General features: G+C 38.1%; 1 protein-coding gene across 1 annotated transcript; it reads left to right on the top strand.

Annotated features, from left to right (window-relative positions):
* Positions 1-10,815: 10,815 nt before the first annotated feature.
* On the top strand, positions 10,816-16,196 carry LOC131298067 (geraniol 8-hydroxylase-like). The gene is made up of 2 exons (XM_058323346.1): positions 10,816-11,992; positions 15,362-16,196. The coding sequence occupies exons 1-2, from the start codon at positions 11,099-11,101 to the stop codon at positions 15,977-15,979; spliced, it is 1,512 nt and encodes a 503-aa protein (XP_058179329.1). The 5' UTR covers positions 10,816-11,098; the 3' UTR covers positions 15,980-16,196.
* Positions 16,197-17,985: the final 1,789 nt, after the last annotated feature.

The following is a 17,985-nucleotide window of genomic DNA, read 5'->3' on the forward strand; positions in this document are numbered from 1 at the left end:
ATGGCTTCATGTTCATGCCTTTGGCATTTTTTGATTGGGCCTACACAAACATTGTAAGTTATTAGTACGAAATCTCGTGCATGAACTATCAAATAAACCATTGATAGTTACCTTTTCGTACTCCGCCCACACCGTTGGATCATCGACCACAATGCGTTTATTGGTATGGTCCCAACTCATCCCACTAAGACCAGTTATGTCAAGTATCTTATGGTATGTTTGTTTCCAATACCTTACTTTTGAGTCGATGTGGGGGTTGGCCTTAATGTGTGCATCTGGCAACAACTTTGCCAACTCGACCTCCCAGTGTGTGAAGAACCCGAGTCTAAACCCATTTTCAGCAGGCCACTTCCACTTTTCAGAAAGCTCATTGATCATAACCTTGAGTAAGGTATCCTCTTCCACTTGCCTCCAAGTCTTACGGGGCTTTTTGGAAGGACCTTCAATTTCAACAAGTTCGGGTTCTTTGGTAGTCATTGCTGCCAAGTGCATTCAAGTAGTACAAGGTATATAAAAGGAGTATGACATTGAATAATGACTTCGATTAACTAGGAAAGCTGGATGTCGCAATACAAAAGCATTGAAAGTTACACATTGAAAGTTACAAGATCATACCATACAACAATTACTAAGTTCAATTACAAATACTTCAAACACTTATTAATACAAATGTTTCAAATATTTTCCACTAGTCCCCCACCATTGCCTAACCAATTGTTAAACATGGCGGTAGCCAATGCATCCCTCCCCGCAGTTCATTCATTGGAAGCCTTGACGGTACCAATGTTGTCATCAACCTCCATATTATGTAGATTGTCTTGTTCCAATTGCGTATACTCGGCCTCAATAGGATCGTTCGGCATCTCTCTCTTAATGAGGTTATGGACAAGGCAACAAGCTGTCACAATACGACATTGAGTCCTTATGGGGTAATATGAGGCACATTTCAATAGTGCGAATCGCATCTTAAGAACACCAAAGCTTCTCTCAATGACATTCCTAGCTTGGGAGTGCTTCATGTTGAAGTACTCCTCTTTCGTAGCCGGGACGCCACCTTGCCTCCAAATGTTAATGTGATACCGTTGGCCACGGTACGGTGCTAGAAAACCATCCCCGTTTGTGTAGCCACCATCCACAAAGTAGTAATGTCTTGTAACCAATGGAAGTTACGACATTGACTGCGGAAAATGTAATGGACTCAAAGGAAACATGAACTTAGGATTTGAAATGTACCATGCGGGACTTTCAAGCCAGTGGGTCTTGTAATGGCATTGTGAAGAATTTTAGAGTCTGTGGCCGAGCCTTCCCAACCAGACAATACATAGGAGAACTTTTGATCTCGAGTACAAACACCTAAGACATTAGTAGAGATCTCATCCTTCCTCGACCTATACCGTGGCTTGTCAACTGCCGGAGGATTAACTGGCACGTATGTCCCATCCAAAGCCCCAAGACAATTCTAGAAGAAATTATGAAACAAGTGAAGTGAGAACTTATGGGGAAGAGTACATATGGGAGAGTTTATGATTGAAAATGAAAGAAATAGCATTCATTGAACTTGAGTGTACTTGAAACCAACTCCATCTACTGTCGTGGTAGTTAGGAGGAATAGGCTCGGGCTTTTCTAGGAGCATGTTGTAAAGCTGCAAGATGGCTTGAAGCACGGCATTGAAATGCCTGCTTACTGTTTTACCCGATCTCCAAAACTCATATTTCGTACGCCTTTGCTTTGTATGGTGTGAAATGATCCACAAGAAAATGACAACCCTCTCCTCAAGACATACGTAGCGTGAATCACCTAATCCAACACCTCGGACTAAAAAGCACAACCTCATAAACGTATGTCTATTCACCCTCAACTGATCGAAGCAATCACTTTCATTACCCTTCACAAGCTTATGAGGTTATCTACTTGGGTCTGGTAAAAGTTCGGATTAGGAGACAAGTGTGAACATGGACGTCGTTTTGTGGAGGTGATGAAGAAGTAGAGGCGAAACACAGCCAATGTAGAACTAACAAATGCGGATAACGCCATGATTACCTTTTTGTTTCTTCTTCTCTTTATTTGGGTCTTGTTTAATCTTGCCATCCTATCAACCCTAAAGAACAATAGCCATAGAGCAGAGACGTTCAATAGGTGAGAAAGAACTCGCATAAAGTTCTGTCCTAAAATATAGGACGGTCAAATATATCTAAAACACAAACCATCCGAATTTGGGTATGAGATGTGGACATTTTAGTTCAATGAATTATTAGCATAAGCTTGTTTCTATATTCAACTCTCAAACTACCCAAACTAGTTAACCAACTATTTGCATCAACACATAGCTTTGTTTCTTCTCTCCCATCTGTCAGTAAAACAAATATGAACTGTGCAATAGTTGTGCCATTACAGTAATAACGCACGACTATTATTCAAAGATACCCAGTCTAGTATATATTAACATTCCTATCTTTACTTATGAAGCAAAAAAATCTACCAAACAAGTGCTTGACTGATAGACATCTGCTTAAGTCCCCTTAGTAAAACGCTATAAATTTATTGTCAACAGTTGGAGCAACAAGAGTGTCTAGTGTGATATGAAGCAGCTATTGGCAGGTCCGTATTTACAAATATAAGTATTCTCTCCTTTTAGGTAGATCCTATTTACAATGAAGTAGGATTAACATCACGTAAAGATTTCAGCAAGATACAATCACGACACTATTTTAACTTATATATGAAACAACAAATAAGGTGCCCGATTCGATGCAGCCTTAGCAAGGGGGATAAGCTTATCTGCCCGGATAAGCACAGAAACCAAGGTTTGCCGTTTGGCAACCCATTTCAATACCCGAATGAGTTATGCCTGGGACTATTTAATCCATCCAAGGGGGGAATTAATGGGCAACATCAACCTCAGCTAACTCTCTCTCTCTCTCTCTCGTTTGTATGTCGTTAGGCACGTATGCCTCAATATACATAATTAGTAAATACCAATATATGTATACTAGTTCAGAATCTACAGACATGCTTGCACATGTAAAACAGACTCAAGGAGTTACTAAAACATGAAAAGAAGAAAAAAACAATAAAAAGCAAAGGAAAAAAGGAAAAGGAATTGCAGAGCAAGATGAGTGAAAAAAATGCAGTTGATGCTCAATGTGGCTAATGCTCAACTTGTTTCATCAACTATGATCAACTGAAGGCACCAAAACCTCTACCTGTACAATCGAGCTAAAAATGGACCTAAAAAACAAACACATTTTGCCCGAACCAGGCAACCTAATCACAAAAGGACACTACTAACCATATCCAAATTTTTCTTTAATATGTTTTCCAATGCAGAATGTTGCCATTAATAAATACTACTCCCTCCGTCCCTTTTTAAGTGTCCTGCTTCGTAACTCCAACTTATTAAAAATGCATCATCATTACACTTTTCACATCAACTTTTTTCTCCACTTTCCCTACTTACCCATCATCATTACACTTTTACCCACTAATTTTTCAAAATAAAATCTACTTTTAGGGACAAAATAGACAATACACCAACTTTTACTCCTCTAACTTTACAAAATGGACACTTATTAAGGGACAGCCCAAAATGGAATACTGAACACAAAAAAAGGGACGGAGGGAGTAACAATTTTTTTCAAAATGACAGGAAAACTACAATGGGAACCAAGTTATCAGTGATATACATGCAATGCAATGGTGACAGTAAAACTAAGAAATAAGGATTATCTGGTACAAGATTATTGAGATACAAATTTAATTACCAAATTTCAAGGAACACATCTCTTTCTCTCTTCTTTTTTATTTTTTTTTTATTTTTTTTGTAATGAGCACATCTGTTTCTGTTAGTATATATAGAGTCAGACGTATATATTGCAAAACCAGTTGATGCTCAATATCAAGAAATCCAAACCAAAAAATGGCATAATCTACTGTTTTCTGGTTTGCATGTTCTGTATTCAAGTAACAATTGATTTTTTTTGAGGTTTACAGTTGTTCTCTGGGATTAACAGAAGAATACCAACAAATCAGGTTGAAATCAACAAAAACGAAACCATAATCAAGTCCATATACAAGAAATCTAACAGAAATTGAAACCCTAACTACAAATCGAAATCGAAATCAAAATCAAAAACCCTAACCAGAAATCACAAATAACAACAGATCTTTCCAGCTTGTGTAAATCGAAATCAAGAGCAGGTGTATATCTTACCAGAATCGTGCAAGAAATCGCTCAAAATCACCACCAAAATCGCACACAGAATCGCACAACAAAAGATAACTTTTTTGCGTTTTTGTACAGTGTGAAAGGAGATAAAGCGATCGAGGATGAAGAGGGGGATTAGGGAGGGCAGAAAGGTCAGAAAATCACCTGTATACAGCCGGATTATCTATTGCTTGGTCCAGAGGTAGCCATAGTATAGTACATCTTCCACCGTATTGGGGTGAATACGCGAAGAAGGGGGAGAAGCGAATACAGCTGCAAATAGCGATGCCAAAGCATCCTAAACCAGTCCCATCACCCCTTATCCGGGGTTATAAGCGAATACACCCAAGATATACTGGATCCAATCGGCCCCTCTAGTAAGCTACTTCCTATTTGTGTAACTATGAGTAATATGGTGGTGGGTGCACACACAGTTCTTTCTTTTCACCGAGCTGACTTATGTTTCCGGACTGGGGGGAGCTGCTGTCCCTTCAAGGGACAGCAGTGTGCTGTCCCAGTCGAGGGGGCTCCGTTCCAGTCTTGCTCCGATGATCGAAAACGTTCACTTCGTAGAGCTCGTCAAGTTGAACAAGTATGCAAAAAATCAGTTTGATTGGATATCATTAAGTGCCTGATTGTAACACATATAACTTGTCAATAATGGGTTCCAGTAGATTTAATCCAGTGCTTTGGATCCATTCTTTTCAAGACAAAAAGGTTTCGACTAGGCACTTAATGATATCCGATCGAGCTGATTTTTTGCATATTTGTTTAACTCGACAAGCTCTACGAAGTGAACGTTTCTGATCATTGGAGCGAGACCGAAGCACGGCCCCCTTGGCCGAGATAGCAGGTTATGGGACAGCAGCTCCCCCAACTCCTACTTTTAAAGGGACAACAGCTCCCCCAACTCCTACTTTTAAAGGGACAACAGCTCCCCCAACTCCTACGTTTCCTATATATTGAGCCATTTCGAGTCTCCAACACAAATCTTTCTAACTCGCCGAACCCTACAAAATGAACGGAGCCGATTATCCAAGTGTAACATAAAAATGACCAAAAAATTGGAAACGGACCGGAGAGAGATCACTTATCGAGAAACTTTTATAAATTCTAGGCATAGGAGGGGTCTTGGTATCCTCCTCCGGTCCGTTTTTAATTTTTCAGCCACTTTTCAAGCACACTTTGATGATCGGCTTCGTTCATTTTGTAGAGTTCAGTAAGAACATCAATCTTGCCAAAAAATATGATCATTGGATTTTAGTAAATACATGATCGGCACACATGAAGAATGCAAGAAAACAAAAATTGGGTTCCAATTCAGTGTATTTTTTGATCCAATTTTTGTTTTTCTTCATTTTTCACACGTGTTGATTATGTATCTACTAAAGTCCGATGAACATAATTTTCGGCAAGATTATTGTTCTCCCTGAGTTCTATAAAATGAACGGAGCCGATCATCAAAATATGCCGAAAAATTAAAAACGAACCGAAGTAGATACCAAGACCGTGGGAATTGGGATATACATAAGTTTCTCTCAGTTATCTCATTTGGTACGCAATTCGTTAATGGGTAAGGAGATAATGGCTACGATCGATCACCTGTATATTCTTGGAGGAGTAATTGCTTCTGTTTTGGGTTTCATTCTCTTCCTTGCTCTTCTTCTTATACACGCTAATAATAAAAATTGAAGTAGGAAGAGTACTCCGATTGCGGAAAACAGAGGTTCAAAGGAGGTACAGGGTCAGGGGGATAGCGTGGCGGTTTTCGGCCCGAAACGGACGGTAGTACCAATGTCGTTATCGTAAGCCCCGGCATCGCCGGGCTGCTCTTGCTTGTAAATAGAGTTGTAACGAACCGAATCGAGCCGAACCCTGTTAAGTTCGGCTCGGGTTCGTTAAGGTACTAGTTTAGCTCGAGTTTGGCTCGTTAAAATTTTTCAAAGCTTGGGTTTGGCTCGGTTGGGTTCGTTAAGGTACTAGTGTGGCTTGAGTTTGATTCGAACCTGAATGTCTTGGCTCGAATTTGGCTCGTAAAACTCAAACGAACCTAGCCGAGCTGAATCTAAGCTCGAATTGAGCTCGTCAAGACTTTGGTTTGGTTCGGCTCGCCTCATTAAACTCAAGAGAATCCAAACTCTCTCATTGATCGTATAGAATTTGGAATAAAAATAAGTATTGAATTACATATACAATCTTAAAAAAAATTTAATTTTACAAATAGACCCCTATTGAATTATTAATTTAATTTAATTATGGATTCGCGAGCTTAACTGAGCCGAATACTGTTAGGCTCAGGTTCGGCTCATTTACGGAACGAGCCTAGAATTGAGATTCAGGTTCTGTTTGTTTAGCAGATGAATCGAACTCGAACAAGCTCTTGCCGAACCAAGTCTCGAATAGTTTACGAACAACTCAATTCATACAGCCCTTACAAGGAAGGAAAGGAATGAATTTTTTACCTAGCTTTGCATCGCATCTTCAAGGTGCGGTGTCCTTTTTTTTAAAATGAAACTTTGTAACGCATCTCAACTCAAGATGCGCAGTTCCTTTTTGTTAAATTTATAAAAACGCATATTCAGAATGCGTTGCTTGCGTGGATTTTGTTGCCATGCAAGCTTATCATGCATTTTGGTAATGCGCGATGGACTATTTTTACAAAACGTTTTAATAAGTAGACATTCCTCTAATTCATTTGTTTAATTTGGACAGATCGACCAAAAACTTCCCATTGGCTGGTTGTCCTTGGGTAGCCTCTAGAAATCGGACAAGGATTTCAGCGTGGTGGTATAGTGCAGTTTGATAGGCTTCGTTGCAGTTTAATCGGCATGATTTGAATTGTTTATTTAGGGTTGTCTCTAAAATTTTGGGGGCTTGAGGCAAATTTTGTGGTTGGAGCCTCTAATGTTTTTTTGCGAGAAAACAAATAAATAGTAAATCATTTTACGAGGGAATATTCGGAGGACAACCAACGGAGACCTGGCTCGAGATGGGCCGATCTGTACCTGTCCCACCCGCAGCTACTAAACGCCATGCGACCCGACTTGGCGCAAGTTCAGAGCCGGTCAAGGGTAAGCCCCGCAAGCCGGCCGGCTCCTGCAACCCACGGCAAGGGGCAACAAAATTTTTTTTTTTTGTATGTATAAAAAAAAAAAAAAAGAAATCCAGCAAAAAATATATTTAGGGTCATCATCCAAAAAATTTTGTACAAATTTTTTTTAAAAAGTCTATATGTATGGTTTCCACCTACTTTAAAAAATTATGATACTTGAGAAAATTAGGAGGGTAAAAGAGAGGTTTTTACATATCTGGGGTAAATAACAGATAAAAAAATTTAGGAGGACAAATTATTGAGAGAGAAAATTAGGAGGGCTATCAGATAAGAAGAAAAAAAGAAAAGGGACGCTATAGCCAAAACGAGAAGGGACGGATGATGTAATTCAAGCTAAATGGACAATATAATCTTATTTTTGTCCTTTTTTTGTTGTTGCTTGTATGTCTTTTTTTTATACTTAACACTAGTGGGTAACGAGCCCTGTTATTCGCAATAAAGATTTGCAGACAACCATATAAGGAAAAACTCGTTTGGGCCCTTTTCAGGTCTCACAAAAATTTAAAAAAATATTCATAAATTTTTTTAATATTATTTTATGGGGCCCTTGTAAAAAATCAGCTTCAACGGACATCAGTAAGTGTTACTTTTGAATTCATATGGGCGAATTGAGCAGTTTTGCCCCAACGAATCCAAAAGTAATACTTACCGATTGATATCCCTTAGAGCCGATTTTTTACAGGGCCCCATAAAATAATATTCAAATTTTTTTGAATATTTTTCTAGATTTTTGTGAGACCCAAAATGAGCCCAAACGCATTTTTCCTTGCGTGGTTTCCTACAAATCTTCATTGCGATTAGAATTTTCGAGTGGGCAACCAAGCGAAAGGTCGGGCTTGAGCAACCCAAATGTCGGGACCGACACTGCGCAAGTTCGTCACCTGACATCGCCGTCAACCGACAAAAGTGAATTTATGGATTTTGGTACAAGTCGTTGTTGATGTTGGCTTGTGCGGGTCATGGGTTGGTTTAAGGCATAAGTCATAACTGATTGCTGCTGGGGCCTGGGAGTATGAAGGCATAGGGGTAGGGGTTGGGATGTCGATGGTGGCAAAGGAAAGATGAGAGAGAGAGAGAAGGGGTTTTTGGTCATTAGCTTGCCCAAGTTAACGTCCTTAGAGCTTGGATAACGGAGTGGGGGAATTTAGGCCCTGTTAGCTTTTTAAGATTTTTTTCCTATTTTGCTCTTATTTGATTTTTTTTTTCGAATTTGTTAGTTTTGCGCCTAATTTTTGTGGATTATTGGTTTGTATCGACGTTATTTTTTTGCATTTTTTAGTTTTACGCATATGTTATTTTTCACATTTGTCTCGGCATTGTTTTATTGAGAAGATTAAAGGTTAAAAAATGTTAATAATAGCCTAATGGATTATCAATAAAGCAGCAAAACGACAAAAAATGCAGTTTTCTACAAGTTAAAGTGCCTTGAAGAGTGTAAAAATGTTGAAGGCTTTTTTTTTTTTTATAATTCTTTTTACCTTATTGACAGTTCATTGTCAATAGCATAACTGTTAAAATTTTGAGCATGAGATAAAATTGCCCCCATCTTCATGTCTCGTTTCCACACTCTTTCCCCTCTTTTCTCCCCTAACCTCATGGCTCATGTTCTCCAAGATACTCAATACAAGCGTTGTATCCGTTCGATGCATGAGACAAAAAAAATAATTTGTGCGGGCTCAACACTTTATAGTGGAAATCACATAAATGTGTGGTGGAGAGATGAATTGGACCACCACATAAAAATGTCACTGGGACATTGAATAATTTTTCCTTAATTCCCCTAAAATCTCTCTTCCCCTTCTCTCACCCTCCCCTCCCCACGTGTTCTCTCTCTCTCTCTCTCTCTCTCTCTCTCTCTCTCTCTCTCTCTCTCTCTCTCTCTCATTTTTTTAAATTAAAAAAAAGTCAGAACTCTATAAAATTAGGGATGGAAGTTTGAAGTATTGATAAACCTAAACACATTTGCATAGAATATTAATTGATTGATACGGAATTCATTTAACATTAATACGTATGAAAAAGGGCACATAAAATCCAACAAATGCAAATAGATTAAAAACACTCAGCATTCAGCAATGAGCAAATTAACACGTACAATGTTTTCACAAAAACGTGTGTCATACCTAACTTTCCATCCTTAACTGCATTACTACAACAACCAATACTAAAAAATGTTAATACATTTCGGATTTTTTTCTTCAAAATCTCGTTACACCCTACTTCATCAACACGTACGTAGCACTTCCTTTTTAAATTCTCTTCTTGCTTTGCGTTAGAGTACCAATGTGCTCTTTTACGTGAAGGTTTCCGATATCATCAAAACAGCGGAGACCATATGCTAATGCGGCAAGTTGATTGCGAATTTGGCCGTAAAAGTGGGAGTGCGAAGAGGACGATACGATAATTGAAGAGACAAATTGGTTAAAACAAATGCTGACGTGTCTGTCTTCTTTGCCATGTATAATTTGATCGAGGAACTTGCTTTCAAGTATTTAAGACATGGCTTTACTCCTTTGAATACTTCTTCAATCTCTTCATCTACTATAATGTGACGTGCATTCACTCATCCGTTAGGACCATTATATCAAGCATGAACCTCACCTCACATAATAACAGGACTGTACTTTTAATTTGCTAAAAGTCAATCATGCATTGTCAGTATAAGCACCACTTCATCACTTATTAATAAAAGAATGGTATTTCTAATTTAAAAATATTCAAAAGATATAAACAAAATAATATTAAACAGGTAAGGCAACGTGGACTCTCTCCAATTCGAAAATGAGACTGGATGGTCTAATTTGGCATTTTTGGGATATTTTTTTGAGAGTCCATTTTGATTATGATTGGAACCGTTTATTTTCTAAAGCTCGAAAACATCAACTATACAAAAAAATAGGGGAGTGATTTTGCCACTCTCATTTTTGTTAATGCCAAATATTTTGACACGCTAGATCGAAACCATTTTTTTCAAAGATAAATATATTCGAACAGAGATTAAATTCTTTATACCGTCGATGTAAACATTTATTTCCTCCAAATCATCTATATTGCACCACATCGCCATATTTTATTGATTGACTAATATTTTGCAATGTAGCGCAACGTAATTGATTTGAAAAAAATAAATGTTAACATCGACGGTGTAATTTTTTTTTTCTCATTCGAAAATCATATTAACCAATATCTTATCAACGTAATGTATAGTACAATTGATGCTCTCTACGATTTTTCTGAAAAAAGAGCATTGTCTATCACCATGAGTTCGGAAAAAGTCAAACTCAAAATGGTAGTACTATCTAGAAGTTCCTTCCCCGAGTCAGGCTGTGAAGTCTTCTTTTTTTTTTTTTTTTAAAACTGCTGTGTCTTATTCATGGAGGGTCCGCAGAAGAGGTTTCCCATCTGTCCCATCTCACAATTCGTTTCGGTAATTGTCAGGCCAGATTTTAAATAAATTATTCTAGCTTTTTAAAAAAAAAAATAATAATAAACTAAGCTGTGAAGTCTTTGAGGTTGTCTTATTCACGGAGGGTCCGTAAAAGAGGTTTTCGTGCCTCCCCATCTTGCCATTCGTTTTGGTAATCGACGGTCCAAATTTTAAATAAACTATTCGCGCGAATAATTTATTTAAAATCTAGACCGCCAAAACATTTTTGGACGGATGAAATTGTTCGCCTCTCTAAAAATCTTATTTACAGAACCTCCGTAAAGAAGTTTTTCTCGAAATCTTTATAATAGAGATCGGAGAGAGGAGAGAGGAGAGAGGGAGGGATAGGTAGTCATGGATTTCTCAAGTTCTATAGTATGCCTTGTGCTTACTTTGATTCTCATTCTCCTCCTCTATTCATCAATTTTTCGAAGAACCAAAACAAGCCATGCCAAACTTCCACCAGGACCAAACACCATTCCAGTTCTCGGAAACCTCCTTAACCTCGATAACAAACCGCACAAATCACTGGCCAGACTCGCCAAGATCCACGGCCCCGTCATGATCCTAAAACTCGGCTCGGTAACCACGATAGTCATTTCGTCTCCCACCGCGGCGAAAGAAGTCCTCCAGAAGCACGACGTCTCCTTTTCCAACCGCATGATCCCAGACGCTGTCCGCGGTCACAGCCACCACGAGCTCGGAATGCCTTGGATTCCGGTCTCGCCCCTCTGGCGAAGCCTCCGGAAGATTTGCAACTCCCACATGTTCGCCAGTCAAAGTCTCGTCGCCAGGCAAAACATCCGGTCCTTGAAAATACAACAACTGCTTTCGTTCGTTCGCGAGAGCTGTGACAATGGGGTTGCCATCGATATTGGCAAGGCGGCCTTTAGCACTACTCTCAACATGCTATCGAACGCGATTTTCTCGGTCGACATGATCGACCCTAGCTCCGGCTCCGCGAATGAGTTTAAGGAGCTGGTGTGGAATATGATGGAGGAGATGGGAAGATCGAATTTGGCTGATTATTTTCCGGCCCTTAAAATGATCGATCCGCAAGGGAAACGGCGTCGTTTCACGGAGTATGCTGGGAAAATGTTTGGCGTGTTCGATGAACTAATCAAAACGCGGTTACTTGCAAGGAAAACAATAGGTTCGGTCGAGACCGAGGATTTACTGGATACTCTTCTCGGCATTGAAGAGAGCAGTCGCGAGATTGATCGCCGGGATATCGAGCATTTGTTTCTGGTTAGTACTCCGTATACCATAACTCTCTTCTTGAATATTCTCCCATCACTTAAGTAAGGACGGAACCAAGATTTTACCTTACCAGTGGCGAAATGTATACTAAAAAAATTTAGTGGTGGCGAAACTATATAAGTTTGGCATAATTTTTTTTTACATATAATAATTGCATTTTTTAAAATTCTTGTCGTGGCGGTCGCCGCTACTAGACCCCCCTGATCCCATCCTTGCTGACTTAAGGTTGGTGAACGAACCACACAACTTGAGCTTGCCTCGAAAATATTGGACAGGTTCAATCAACCAACGTATCAGCCAAGCTAAATAACTTTTATGTTTGTTTATAAATTCAAACCAATCCTGAGAATATGAGTGTTTGGCTAGATAAGCTCGTGAACATGCATGAGAATCATTTTGTAAATATTGTAATGCTACGGGTAAGTAAATAAATATTTCAAATAGGCCTGTCAAAGGATTGGTTTGAATCCGAATCCGATAGTGATAATCCGAATCTGAATTCGTAAAATTGGATATCCGATCAGAAAATCCGAATGATCGAACCGAAAGCTTTTTTAATTCAAAAATTTTAGTGTATATGTGTGTGTGTGTGTGTGTATATACAGTCCGGATCCAACGAGGGATCCCTTATGGCCTTACGGTGCGGGACTCCCTTTTCCCGATCGAATTGCAACGATCCGAGCTGCTCAAAGTGTGCAGAACGTGATTTTAAAGGTACCCGCGAGAAATCAGCAAAAAAAATGATCGGGAAGGACTTCGTTCGAGCAGTTTTTTACTGAACCGTTCAATAAAAAACTGTTCGGATCAAGCCATTCATGTTCATTTTTTTTGCTGATTTCTCGCGAGTACCCTTAAAATTACGTTCTGATCACTTTGAGCAGCTCAGATCGTCACAATTCGATCAGAAAAGGGGAGTTCCGCACGGTAGCACCGTGCGGGATCCCTTATTGGATCCGGACTCTGTGTGTGTGTGTGTGTGTGTGTGTATATATATATATATATATATATATATATATACGGGACGATTCAAGGGACACTAAAAAAATATCTAAGAAAACACCCAAAATCTCAATCTCATAGTTTCCGATCAAATTTTTATGATCCAAACCGTTCAATATGTGCATAATGTGATTTTAAGGGTACCCGTGAAAAATTAGCAAAAAAAATGGCCGAAAAAAGCTTGATTTGAGCAGTTCAATAAAAAACAGTTCGAAACTGTTTAGATCAAGCTCTTCCTGATCTTTTTTTGCTGATTTCTCACGGGTACTCTTAAAATCATGTTCTGATCACATTAAGCGGCTCAGATCATCAAAATTTGATCGAAAATTATGAGGTGTTTTTTTGGGTGTCCCCGGAACCGATCCGATATATATATTTCAAATAAATACAATTTTTTTCAAAAACAAAATTATTTTTCAAAAAAAATTTTAAAAATTTGAAAATACAAATACAACTTTTTAAACTTTTTTTTTTTTGGAAATAAAAATTTACAGTTTTTTAAAAAAAAATAAAAAATAAAGATTTTTTAAAATAAAGTTCGGATTGGATTGATAACAAATTTTATCCAATCCGATCCGATCTTTATTTGGATTACCGGATTCGGATTATCGGATCGACGTTATCGAATTCGTATTGGATCCGGTCTATTGACAGACCTAATTACAAATATGTGAGGTATCGCCATCCGTTTCCATCTTTTTGCCAATCCAGTAGAAGAAGAAGGTGCTTATGTCAAAATTAACGAGAAATTTCAGGTCGGTCTCATATTTTGTATTGAGTTCCGTGCCAACCCTATTTTGTAGCGCTATCTCACCCAGGCTCTTGTCAAACATGTTGTTACTAATTTGCCCTCACCTCCTTACGCGGATAACGTACATATAAACATGTGGTTGATGAGTTTTTTTCCACGAACATGTGTTTGATGTTGACACATGCTGATGTGAACATATTTATACCTTTTGTCATTTGTTAAACTTAATCTACTCTATCATAATGGATTTGGCAGGGGAGAGCGATGAGTACTTAGGAGAATCGAATCCTGCTCATATGCATGAGAGTATAAGAGAGACACCAACTGACTTCACTCCACTTGATTCTTTCGATGTAATTGAGGGTTTGAATTATTTTATTTTTTATTTAGTAGGTAAAAATGTTGACAATGCCATGTTCAGAACTCAAGAGCTACATGATTAAATAGAAACATCCCAACCACTAGGGACCGATTATAAGAGCATCCACAGTGGATTAAGCAAAAGTGAATAATCAAAACATGCTACATCAAATTTTGATTATCCATTTAGAGGCTGCTAAAGTTAGTAATGTCAAGTCCCACATTGATTATGTTTTACTCATAATCAAAACCAATGGCCCCATTGGTTCATTCCCTGAGTTTTCTCCAAACTTTCCCCCTTTATTTCACGTATATTTTTTGAAAAACTAGTTTTTGAAAAAAATAGTCTATGTTAAAAACAGTTTTTAATAAAAAAAAGTTTTTGAAAAAATAGTTTATGTTAAAAACAGTTTTTAATAAAAAAAACTCTGTTTTTGAAAAAAAAAATCTGTTTTTGAAAAAAAAAAATTTATTAAACAGTTTTTGGAAGAAAAAAATAGTTTAAGTTAAAAACAATTATATAAAAAAATAGGTTATGAAAAAAAATTTGTGTGAAAAAAGAGAGTTTTTATAAATAAAAAAAAGTTCATAAAAACAATTTTTTTTAAAAAAAAATAGTTTATGAAAAAAAAAGTTTTTAAAATTATTTTTTGAAAATATTGTTGAGAGAGAGAGAGAGAGAATGAGAGAGAGAAGATTTTTATGTAATAATGGGTGTACTTGATTGAGAAAATATGAGAATAACTAAATTTTGTTATTAGAAAAATGTTGTTAGTTTTGATTATTTAAATACCAAAATTTGATAAGTTGTTAATAGATTGCTAAGTTTGGTTATTCCAATGTGGCCTTTTTTTTTGAACAAACATTGCTAACTTTAGCAACCTTTTGATTTTGCTTATTTCACCGTAGATGCTATACCTCTTGAGGGTTAAGATGTTGGATCGCCTACAATGTACATTAATTTGTTTATCGAAAATGATATTCACACAACCGTTGTGTGTGTTGTGTAATCAATTCTGACCATTTAGATATGTTTAGACGCTCAATGAAAAGTTTAACTCTTCCAATGAAAAGTTTAACTCTTCCAAGCAAAAGTTTGAACGAATCTTGACCATTTATTACAATAATGAACGGATGAAAATTGATTGTGCTTGATGTTTTGCACAACCGTTATGAATGTAGCATATTTGTTTCTTTATTGCTTGGGAAATACTGATCACATTACCTATTCTATGGTACTGGCACAGGACCTATTTTTGGCAGGAACTGATACAACTTCAAACACTTTAGAATGGGCAATGGCAGAACTACTTCACAACCCTACAATTCTTTCGAAAGCCCAAGAAGAGATGGATCAAATCATCGAAAAAGACCGCCCTGTTGAAGAAGTAGATCTCGCCAGGCTACCTTATTTGCACGCGATAGTAAAGGAGACCTTACGTCTCCACCCGCCGACCCCTCTCCTACTCCCTCGAAAAGCAGAAGAAGACGTAGACCTCTATGGCTTTAGGGTTCCGAAGGGCGCACAAGTGCTCGTGAACGCATGGGCTATCGGGCGAGACCCGGGCACGTGGGACAATCCTGAGTTGTTTTGGCCGGAGCGATTTTTGGGGTCGGCCGTTGATGTGAAGGGTCAGGATTTTGAGCTGATTCCGTTTGGAGCCGGAAGGAGAATATGTCCCGCGATCGGTTTGGCGAGCCGGATGCTTCAATTGATGTTGGCTTCTCTCATTCATTCATTTGAGTGGAAGCTTGAGGATGGGATTGGTGCAGAGGATGTGGATATGGAGGATGAGTCTGGGATTACTCTGCGAAAGGCTCAGCGTTTACATGCTATTCCGGTGCACCGTATAAATTGTTGTTAGATGATAAAAAACGATAAGTGGCAATTTATTTTCTAAGTTTGTAGTTTTAGCAAACTAGTACCAGACACTATAGTAAGCCAAAAAAAAAAAAAGTGCACTGGTACAAACTTGGTTGATTATAGTGCTGCTAAAGAAATTACTACCTTTATTTTCTAAGTTCGACTCTTGTTGTGAAGCTTTTTCTATATTTGTGGAGTTGTATTTGTGATTGCTGGGGGTGATTGTAATGTCTGCGAAATGCGTCATTATACTTTGTTGTCTAGGTCAAGTGTGCAGTTTGATGTCATTACTAGTACATTCGTAATCATCGATCGGTTGCCAAGGGCAAACAGGGAAAGTAAATGACTGAGTTATTTCTAATGAGTTACATTTTGCAAAAAATTTTACATTCGTTTGGAGAAGAGAAGTCAAAACTTGCTAGAGAGAGAAGTAATAGAAGCTGCATTTAGGAGAGAAGTCGTCCGGCAAGAATGACACATTTGTAGTAGGGCTTTATACGAAAATTTCTATTTCTCAAAATTATATATATAATACATTGAAAACATTCGTATTTTAAGCGTGACGAACCTGTAACTTTTATTAATAATAATAACACACGGACATTCTTGGGCTTAGAAAGTTTAAACCTGCACATGTTCCCTATACACAAAATGGGGTAGTGCAACGAAATAGCGTTTCGTCCTGGTATTGAACACAATTTTTTACTCTAAATTAAACAGTATTTTGGCCAACTAGTTAGCAACCGAATAGAATCACTGACTTCTTCGTGAACTTCGTTTACGAATTTGAACGGCGCCCGCGTTATGATAAAAGTACCGATCAAATGACTACCGATGGTCCCGCGGGGCCCACCACGGGATCCTGCCTGAAATCTGAATGAAAATATGGTAGATTGAATCGAGTACCTACACATATTGGATTGAACTAACTTTTCATAGGCCCACTCGAATTTTTTTTAAAATTATTGAAAGGATCAAATCATCCGTATAGGATCCATAATGAGTCCTGCGGGGCTGTCGGTACCCCATCGGTATCAAAACTCGTCGGTACCACTACTAGTCCTCTCAAGAATGAACCATGGGCTTAGGCTAAATGAATAGTTATGGACTTCCATAAGTTTTTCCCCCTCACTTTTTCCTCTTTGCCCTTCTCTCGTACCAACCTATGGGTGTTAAACAGGCCCAGAGGCTTGAAGCCCGTTGAGCCCATTGGGCTGTAGCATAGCCCGAGCTCGAGAAGACTATAATCCCGACAACAAACTGCGGCTTTTTTAACAAAAAAATAAAATAAAATAATCATTCAATATACTATGGCGGCACTTAGAAGAGGATTTCATCACAAACATTCAAAAGAACTCAAATAATCACCCAGAAGGCGAGCCTCATGCTTTATTAACACAAACTACTAAGTAGACTGAAATTGATCGAGTTTGGAGGCAGTGTCAGTCAAAAACTACACGATAATGAACCCATAAATAGAAAGCTCAAGCGATTACTATAACCTTTTGATTATTCAGTCACAAATTATTCGGTGGAGAATTGTTTCGTGCAAGTGTTGATTTAATATGGGTCGACCAAAAGTTTTGGCAAATCATAGAGTGCTTTAATATTGCAGTTGGACTTCAATGAATTCGATGTGGTCCATCCAAGAATTAACTAAGTCCAGGAAAGTCATGTAAAACTCCCAACGGAGTCCAAGACTAGTTTGGGGGCACTGACAAGAGGATTTCATCATCACAAATACTACTAAAAAGAACTCAAATCACTGGCCACCTAGTTGGGGGTTGATGAAAACAATGAAAAGATGGGTTCCCAAAATATTGCTTCGATATTTTGAAGAATTCTTTGCTCAGACTATATTTATTCTTCTTACAAGGAAGAGTGGCTAACAGTATCAAGCTTCACACAGCTATTTTCGATTGAAATCAACTTGCTGCCGAACGGTTGAGTGTTGTCGAACAGATAAAGATTGGTTGTGTGTTGTGTTTTACACAACGATTATATGTA

Source organism: Rhododendron vialii, chromosome 8a (genome assembly GCF_030253575.1).
Source record: "Rhododendron vialii isolate Sample 1 chromosome 8a, ASM3025357v1".
Taxonomy (NCBI): domain Eukaryota; kingdom Viridiplantae; phylum Streptophyta; class Magnoliopsida; order Ericales; family Ericaceae; genus Rhododendron; species Rhododendron vialii.